This window comes from Penaeus japonicus, unplaced genomic scaffold, assembly GCF_977035675.1.
Source record: "Penaeus japonicus unplaced genomic scaffold, GWHDUDI00000001_assembly GWHDUDI00000032, whole genome shotgun sequence".
Classification (NCBI taxonomy): Eukaryota; Metazoa; Arthropoda; class Malacostraca; order Decapoda; family Penaeidae; genus Penaeus; species Penaeus japonicus.
Window position 1 is genome coordinate 3,006,936 of NW_028234434.1, and position 10,000 is coordinate 3,016,935.

The 10,000-nt window shown below is 36.1% G+C and overlaps 1 protein-coding gene across 3 annotated transcripts in view; it reads right to left on the reverse strand.

The window, feature by feature from the left end:
- Positions 1-10,000, reverse strand: part of LOC122265201 (uncharacterized) — a 32,056-nt gene that overhangs the window by 21,162 nt on the left and 894 nt on the right. For 2 of the 3 annotated variants that reach the window (XM_086556275.1, XM_086556274.1), the window contains exons 2-3: positions 5,514-5,615; positions 1,869-1,940 (exon numbers count right to left, since the gene is read on the reverse strand). In XM_086556275.1, coding sequence (XP_086412401.1) covers positions 1,869-1,940; positions 5,514-5,565 — 124 coding nt within the window. In that variant the 5' untranslated portion in view covers positions 5,566-5,615. The remainder of the gene's footprint in view (positions 1-1,868; positions 1,941-5,513; positions 5,616-10,000) is intronic. The other variant, XM_086556276.1, reaches the window with a different exon arrangement.

A 10,000-nucleotide genomic window follows, 5' to 3' on the forward strand; every position in this document is an offset into this window, starting at 1 on the left:
AGGCAAAAAGGGGAAGGAAAAGGCAAAAAGGGGAAGGAAAAGGCAAAAAGGGGAAGGAAAAGGCAAAAAGGGGAAGGAAAAGGCAAAAAGGGGAAGGAAAAGGCAAAAAGGGGAAGGAAAAGGCAAAAAGGGGAAGGAAAAGGCAAAAAGGGGAAGGAAAAGGCAAAAAGGAGAAGGAAAAGGCAAAATGAAGAAGGAAAAGGCAAAAAGGGGAAGGAAAAGGCAAAATGAAGAAGGAAAAGGCAAAAAGGAGAAGGAAAAGGCAAAAAGGAGAAGGAAAAGGCAAAAAGGAGAAGGAAAAGGCAAAAAGGAGAAGGAAAAGGCAAAAAGGAGAAGGAAAAGGCAAAAAGGAGAAGGAAAAGGCAAAATGAAGAAGGAAAAGGCAAAAAGGGGAAGGAAAAGGCAAAAAGGAGAAGGAAAAGGCAAAATGAAGAAGGAAAAGGCAAAAAGGAGAAGGAAAAGGCAAAAAGGAGAAGGAAAAGGCAAAAAGGAGAAGGAAAAGGCAAAAAGGAGAAGGAAAAGGCAAAAAGGAGAAGGAAAAGGCAAAAAGGAGAAGGAAAAGGCAAAAAGGAGAAGGAAAAGGCAAAAAGGGGAAGGAAAAGGCAAAAAGGGGAAGGAAAAGGCAAAATGAAGAAGGAAAAGGCAAAAAGGAGAAGGAAAAGGCAAAAAGGAGAAGGAAAAGGCAAAAAGGAGAAGGAAAAGGCAAAATGGAGAAGGAAAAGGCAAAAAGGAGAAGGAAAAGGCAAAATGGAGAAGGAAAAGGCAAAAAGGAGAAGGAAAAGGAGAAAAAGAAGGAAAAACAAAAACATTGAGAAGAAATAAATTAGCAAAAATAACAATAATAACAATAGTAATAATAACAGTATTAATAATAATAATACCAACAACAATAATAACAAAAATAATAATAATAATAATAATAATAATAATAATAATAATAATAATAATAATAATAATAGTGATAACAATAAAAACAATAACAATAACAATAATAATAATAATAAAAACAACAACAATAATAATAATAGTGACAACAAAAATAACAATAATAACAATAATAATAATAATAATAATAATAATAACAATAATAATAACAATAATAATAATAACAATAATAAATGATAATAATAGTAATAGTAATAATAATAAGAAGAACAAAAAAATCACCAGCATTACCACGATTCTTACAATGATAATAATTACTATAATAATCAAACACACCCCCAAAAAATAAAATAATAATAGTAATAAAATAATAATGATAATAATATCAACAGATATTGACAACATAATAGAAAATAAGAATATAGAGATGAACATAAGTAATATCTAATAACACCAATGATATTACCAATATAAAAATAATAAAACTTGCTATAAGAATAATGAATAATATAACATTTCTAAAAATAATTTAACCCATTGCATACGGGTGTCATGACATACATATGGGCACCGGTTAAGCCTAAAAGATGGGTGTTAATGCGTACACCATTAACGAAACCCAGTAGCAGCAAGAAATAATTATCAAATCAAGTAAAAGTGATAAATGATAATAAGCAAATTAAGAATAATAAGAGAAATTAGGAGAGAGTATTAACATGAAATCTTTTACTGAGACATGGAAGTGCCAATGATGATAACAGTACAATATTTATAGTCATAACTACAATCATAATAATAAATGATGAAGATGATTACTGTTGCGGTTGCAATGGCTATGGTAACTTTCACCATCATAAATATTACTAGGATTACCATTACCATTGCCATCACTATAATCACTATTATTACTGTTATTGAGTGCATAATGAAATACTGTCAATCACTGTGCATTAATAAGAACATGCCCGGATGTGCACAAGTACCTGGGCTTACTGGCTCAGTGGACTCTTCTTCAGGGTCAACTGTGTGCTTCTTCTTTTTCTTTTTCTTTGTCTCTGTAATAAATTCATCAAACATGGTGTCAGAAATTCTTAAAATTTACACATTCTCTTGCCCACAAAATCTCTCTCTCGCTCTCTCTCTCTCTCTCTCTCTCTCTCTCTCTCTCTCTCTCTCTCTCTCTCTCTCTCTCTCTCTCTCTCTCTCTCTCTCTCTCTCTCTCTCTCTCTCTCTCTCTCTCTCTCTCTCTCTCTCTCTCTCTCTCGCTCTCTCTCGCTCTCTCTCGCTCTCTCTCGCTCTCTCTCGCTCTCTCTCGCTCTCTCTCGCTCTCTCTCGCTCTCTCTCGCTCTCTCTCGCTCTCTCTCGCTCTCTCTCGCTCTCTCTCGCTCTCTCGCTCTCTCTCGCTCTCTCTCGCTCTCTCCTCTCGCTCTCTCGCTCTCTCGCTCTCTCGCTCTCTCACTCTCTCACTCCTTGACCCACTCATCCACTCTCTTTGTCTCACTCACTCACTCACTCTTTCTTTCTCTTTCTCTCTAAGAATCTTAATCATTATCTCTCTCTCTCCTCCTCTCTTAACCCATTGCAGACGGGGATAAATATGCTTGCCCAGCCTCCGGGATAAGTTTTATTTTAAAGAGAGACTGCTTGAAGCATTATAATTTGAACATTCCCACTCTCTTTCAGTCATTCATTGAAAAACTAGAGCGTTTTTTGTGTTTTGTTTTTTTGTGTGTTTTATTGAGTTAAGAGACTTATATATGCCATATGACAGGCTCTACCAGTGCTGCAGTAGACTAAAATTGTAGTATATTATCCATATTAGCTCATTATTTTCTTTATACTCAGTGTGATAGAAGTATTGCTGTTTTATGGGAGGACAAAAGGCAACTATATTTTTTTCGTATTTTTGTGCTGTCATGAACGAATACGAAACATATAACCACCTACAATAAAGATAAATAGAAGAGGTAAGGAAGAGGAATGAAACCTGTGCTTGTGACTGTGAGTGCCACAGTGAAAGGCATCCATATTGGCACAGGAGTACATTTTAGACACTGGGTATGGATTGAGTCATCTTCCTCTTCCCGTTCTGACTGCACATCCTTCATCGGCGGTACTTTTGAGCAAGAGTTCGTCAACTTAGTGTGTGTCATCGCTCTATAAAGATAGTGCTTGCTAGAGACCGTAGATGGGTGCCATTCAAGGCTCTCTCTCTTGCTGGTGCTAGGAAAAAGTGGTGCCATCTAGGTTTTGGACGTTAAGCTAGCACGGTATTACGGTAATTATAGTAATTATGACTGCAGTAGCCATCATCACTCATTCCTTTTTCATAGTAAAATAGAATAGCACAGTGATCCAAAATCCCCGAACGTCATGTACGTCAGGACGCCCGTCGTCAGGCCAAAGCTCCTACGTCGTGTATGTCATGACACCCATCCGCTGTGGGTTAATCATTCACAAGATAATACGCAACTCACACAAAAGCTCAAACAGTAAAACACTCATATTTTCTGCTTGTGCAACAGTTTTTGATCTAAGGACAGTGAATGCAAAAATGAAGAACAAATTAGAGAAAAAAAAAAGATTGAAAGCTGTTTTCATGGAAAATCCTTTCGTCCCATATTTTTTGTCCAATCTAAAATAATACATTCTTGGCAAATTTTTATCATATCAATCATATGTTTAATTATGTGATACAATATTCCATTCTGAAGCAGAGCAAAAACTTTTACAATAGTATGTACCAGGAAACAGCAAACAGTATTACAAAGACCAGAACTTGGTTGGTGCAGTTTTAGTTTTTATAGTTTTTGATGTGAAAAAAAAAGGATTTTTTTTTTCCTAAGTAATTGTCTAAGAACCTGTTTTGGTATCAGCTGATGTCCTTAATTTTTGCTAGATTTAAAAAAACTCTTACCAATCTATAAACGATTAAAATGCTATGATGTAGTGGCTTTATTTGAAACTTTTTAAAAAGGCAAATTTGCCAAATGCCAAATAATTTTGATGTCTGTCTGTGTCCTTGAATAAAGTATAGTAAGCATATAAGCACTTGTTGGTCAGACTTAAAAAAAAATAATAATAATAATAATAATAATAATAATAATCCAATCCAATCCAATCAAAAGATGGTTTCAAATTTTCCAAGAGAAAAATACAATACAATAGATATGAAATGCCTTTAAGTATATCAAACAACTGAAAGAGATTCCAAAGATACTTATCAACACACATTAATTATCATCTAGTCAAAAACTGACAGTCTCAGGAGTCAAAAACATCTTTTTAATCATGTGACCTTAGACACATTCTAAAAATAGGTAGGTGTAATACCAGTAACAACAGCATTTCAAACTAAGAAATCAAATGCAAACAGTTTACAGAAAATTACATATATAACTCTATTGTTTTAACAAAATGAGCTGACACTTTGTCATTGTTCTACAAGGAAAATAAATCTCATCATATGAACTGTAAAACCCTGAGCAGAAGTTCTGACTGCACCACTTTTATAGTAGGTCTTCCTTCATCAATTGGATTTAAGTCTGGTGAACAGCCAGGCCAATCCAAACAACAATCATCAAGCCACTCCTCTATTCATTAGGCTATATAGCAGGAGGCAGTTTCCAAGAATTACTAACCAGATATTGGAAATTTTGATACTTTGCATGAATTTAACCCACTCATGATGGGACATATATTTGCCTAATGTAGTTCCTGCCAGTGCACACAGCTTCCAACCAAGAGATTTCTACCAGGATGATGCCTCTCAGTGCTTTTCACCTACCCAATCCTACAAGGTGATTACAGTTTTTTTTTTACATTTTTTTGACAAGTCAAGAAACATGTGTATATACAAATGCAACTACAATGTGCATATACAAATGTAACTATGCAGAATGTGTATATATCTTGATTTCATGTCATCTGACCCTGTGAAAAGCAACTGAAGTTCTTGCAAAATATGCTTGCAGGATGATTTTGTTTCTGCAATCACCTGTCCTGGTGGTCTTGAAATAGTCAACCCCCAAACAGTGCATTTGAGAAGTTTAGGTTAATCTTCTCCACAGGAAATGGTCGCTGAACTACTAAATCATAAAATAATTCCTGAGAAGTACTCAAACAACATGTCTTCATGCTGATTAGTCAGCCAATTAACCATCGTTTATATACAACATGAACATGTGTTAATTACAGTTCTGTGGAGATACATGAAGTATAAACCATAGCTTGATTAAAACCACACTATATTTTTTCTAGGAGTAAAGAACAAGTTACTGTCGGGTTAAGTTGCCCATTGAGTCTGTACATACAAGTGGTTTTCAATCACCTGTGCACTATTGACTTGGCTCCACTGGCCTGTAAGGTAAACCACACTGAAGATTTGAAATTCACCTTATGCAAGAAATAATTTTACTATTATCAAAAGAAACCCACCTTCTAATAACCAATTAATTTCACACCACTAATACGGCTGGCAATCACTTGATCTAATCCCATCACTCAACTACATATACAAAACATACAAACATATGCACATTGTTAAAAATTGTTAGAAAACAAACTAAATTCTTGAAATACAGATCAAAGACAGGACATTACCACTAAAAAATAGCTTAACTACATACCGCTTAAAATCTCCATCATTGGAGCCACAGATGGTTTCGTCTTCTTTCCCATTTCAGAGGTTATTTATTGTTGGCTTCAGGGAATCTGGCACGAATGAAATTCTGCAAAATAAGAATCATATATAAATCACTTAAATTTTAGTAGGTAATTACGAAACAGACCCATTAGAATATGCACTCAATGAGGCAGTATGTCCAGAGAAGAATTCTACATACTTTATTTAGTCTTTCCACTGCCTTGAATCACACTTATGTGTAAATGGGAAGCATCTCTCCAAATTAACCCAGAAGTTACTATCTTTTCCAAATTATCAAATATATCATATTTCTCATTCAGTTACAATGTCCAGGGAAATTATGGGAAAGGCCACATCATATTTTTAGTGGTATTGGCAGTGGCATTCAACTCTCTTCATATTCAATTTTTTAACCCATTGCAAAGGGGGTCGTGTAACTGCCACGGGGATGCCATTAGGTAGGCTTGGTGGGACAAGGGAGACTCAAATTTTACCCCACAAGTTCTGCCAAACTCCTGCTCATTTATACACAAGTGTACAAAAAATTATCTCCATTTTTTTTCCTATTTTCTTTTTTTTTTTGTCATGTTTGGAGACTTATTTTATTTAAATCAAGATTCTTTTTTCATTTTTTTTTAAATTGCATCAGAAATAATGTTCAGTTAAAGAAATATTACCCTAATAATAACATCAATCTTAACCCATTAACGACGGGTACCGTGTTTTTTCATCATAGCTCTTGTCCAATGATGAGCGTCATGACGTTCAGGGATTTTGGATTTTATTGTGCTATGAGTAATGAGTGAGTGATGTTGACAATTACAGTCATAATTATTATAACTGCCGTAATTTTAAGCAAAATGGGTTTCAATTCACATCCAAAACCTAGATGGCACCACTTTCTTGTAGCACCAGATGGAGAGAGAGCCTTGAATGGCATCCATCTACGGTCTCTAGCAAGCACTATCTCTATAGAGCGATGGCACATAGCAAGTTGCCGACCTCTCGCTCTAAAGTACTGCAGATGAAAGATGTGCAGGCAGAATGAGAGGAGGAAAGTGACTCAAACCATGCCCAATGTCTACAATGTGACCCTTTGCCAGTAGGGATGCCTTGTACTGTGGCACTCATAGTCATAAGCACAAGTTTCCTTCCTCTTCCCTACCTCTTTATGTTATCTTCATATTGGATAGTTATAAGTTTCGTGTTCTTTCGTGACAGCACACAAATATCAGTGCACAATATCAATCCATTAGTGCTCTCAATTATATTTTAAGCAGCAATTTCTTTGCCCCCTAATTACATTGCACAAAGGATGGCTCTAGGGTCATCTTCTTTCAAAATGGACCACCTCAAAAGGTGGTCCATTTGCCACTCGATTTTTGGAATGGCAAATGGAACAGTTTTTTTGGTCACCCAGTTCTATTGAAAAAGACAAAGGTGGTGTCTTTGTTCAGCTGAAAAAGCCATCTTTTTGGCCAATGTAAGTAAAGTACGTATTTGTAACATTTCAATGGTTATTATGTTTAGTTTAGTTTGAGTTTTACAAATTGTCATCAAAGCTCTTCCATTGATAGTGATGTAAAACTTGTTATTATTCCAAGTAATGAATATATAATAAACTGTCTGTGTCGGAGAGGAATATAAGAGACAGCTTTACAACAGTCGAAGTGTGTCTATACTACATTATATTAGTGTTTTTTATATAATGTTCTTTAAAATATTTCTGTTCCATTGTAAGATAAATGTAATAATAAAGAAATAAACATGTTTCACTAATAGCTGACAAGAAATTCAAATTTTTAAAGAAAAACTTTACATAAATGTATATACTTGAAAAATTGAGTCACTGCTGACCACATACTTTGATTCTGATGGAAGTAGTTGCTTTAAAGGATTAAAACTGCTAACAACAAACCTTTTGTCAATTACTTGTCCATATCATAAAAGAAGTGATTTAAATCCGCTAACCATGGCCAAACATTTCCTTCATTGTAACAAAGGAAAAACTATTTACAGACATATACATCATTCTCACTCCTAGTGCTACTTGACTAAACAGCCAAACTGGTAGTGGCACCTTACAAACCTTGCAACGAGTTAATAAGCATTACATTTATCCTCTTTTTAGTCACTGATATGACACTCATAGCATTCATTTCTATATCTTAATTATAAGTTTGACTCATATCATAAAGCATATGAGCATGAACAGAAAAGAACAAAAGCAATATTATATCTTCAATAAGTAATTTCCTGATCATCTATTTCAATCTTGCTTTAGCTACCTTGATTCTGTAAAACTTCTGATGGTACCATCACCTGATTCATCATCAAGTGTGAAGAATAATTTTTAAAATAAATACATACCGAGTTAATGTACAAGGGATTTACGAGGAACATGAAATTAAATAGTTTTTACACAAATATATTTCCTTTCTGGTTTAAACAGAGGAAAAATTAACTCTTTGTAAATGGATATAGATTTGCTTGCCCAGTTTCAAGAATGGGTTTTATTTCAGAGCAAGGCAGCTTCATACAACATGCATCGACTTTTCCCAATCTCTTTCAGTTTGTGTTCGTAATTTTTTTTTTTTATTAACAGACTAATATGTGTCATACCACAGGCTCTATCAATGTTGTAGTTGCTGTTTTATGAGAAGACAAAAGACAACTTTATTTTTTCGTATTCATGTAGTTGTGAATGAATACGAAAAATATAACCATCCACAATGAAGATAACATGAAGAGGTAAGGAAGAGGAAAGAAACCTGTGCTTATGACTGAGTGCCACAGTACAAGGCATCCCTACTGGCACAGGAGCACATTTTAGACACTGGGCATGGTCTGAGTCACCTTCCTCTTCTCATTCTGCCTGCACATCCTTCATCACCTCGACTTTTGAGCAAGAGGTCTGCAACTTGCCATTGCTCTCTAAAGATAGTGCTTGCTCTTGACTGGAGGAGCGCCATTCAAGGCTCTCTCTCCTGCTAGCGTTAGGAGAAAATGGTGGCATCTAGGTTTTGAATTTTAGGTGAAACCCACTTTGCTTAATGTTCGGGAAATTTAAGTAATTACGGTTGCAATTGTCATCATCACTCACTCATTATTCATAGTTCAATAAAGAAACAGTGATTCAAAATCCCCCAAGGTCATGTATATCACGACACCCACTGTCAGGCCAAAAACTTATGCATCACGTATGTCATGACACATGTCTGCAATGGGCTAATACCATCAATTGCTTGAAAGAGGAAGGTTATCAAAACTTTTGCAATTCTGATATATATGAATAATGATTTACTGGCAAGTATCTTAAAATTATAGGCTGATGAAATAATGATTCAGGTGGGAACTGAACAGGTGCTGAACAAAATTTGTACAAACTATCATTCATCTTTCCCCCATAAAATAGGTAAACATTCAGAACAGAGCCAGGAGAAATTAACCCATTCATGCCGGGGGGCATTCCAGCGTTGCAAGTTGCAATGCCGGGGCTCTCGAACGCATAGGCCAAAATCAATTAAATGATCGACGCCGTATGACGGCACCCTGCGAACGGGCCTTGAATGCGTGGTACCCATGGTGTACCACCCGTCGAGAGAGGGTTAAAAGATACAGCATCATTAAGCAAAGAGGCTAATCTGCAGGAAATAAAAGTTGTGCAGCAGTAAATTAACCAGCTGCAGACAGGAGCTCAAGCTAGCTGACAGGCTGTCAGAACGGGACAGCACTGTGATGGTCATAAAACTTTACAACTGTGAGCACACTTCAATGGCTAACAGTTTTCGATTTGACATCAATTAAGCAACGAGGCCTGCTCTTTTGGCATAACCTGGGTTTCTATGCATGGGTTTCTATGTCATGACACTCATCGGGCATGGGTTACCTGTGTACAAATATAATGTTCAAGCATTCAAGTCGAGGGATGATTCAGCCTCCGCTCTTCAGGCTTCAGGCGCAAGTGCAAATGATCCAACATAAATATTCTGGTAATACTTGCTTGTCAACTTCTGGCAAATGGTCATCAACTAAGAAATAATCCAAGTTCTCTCTTACTGAATATATAAAGGGAAGGTCTGATGGGAGACCAGCGATACTTCCTGTAATCATTACAGAATTGTCAACAGTGTAAGTGTAAGCATCATCTGCCCAGAATTTACATGGAGAAGTTTATTAGGATCTGCCAGAGAACACGGCAGTTGCTTGACACTACCCCATTACATAGACACCAACACGTCCACCACTACACAACAATCACTTTGGCCTCGGCACATTCTGCTCTGGCCTCCCTGCCAGTTGGCACAGATTCTATGCCTGTCGGCCATTAGACAAAGGCTAACAAACCTCTGTCACATATATTCTGGAAAAGTTGAACTTGTAGTACTCCCTTTGATAAGGAATCATTCAAATTCTACTTTATATGGCATGGAGGCTGTAGGGATCACTTGACACTGCACTACTATGGGG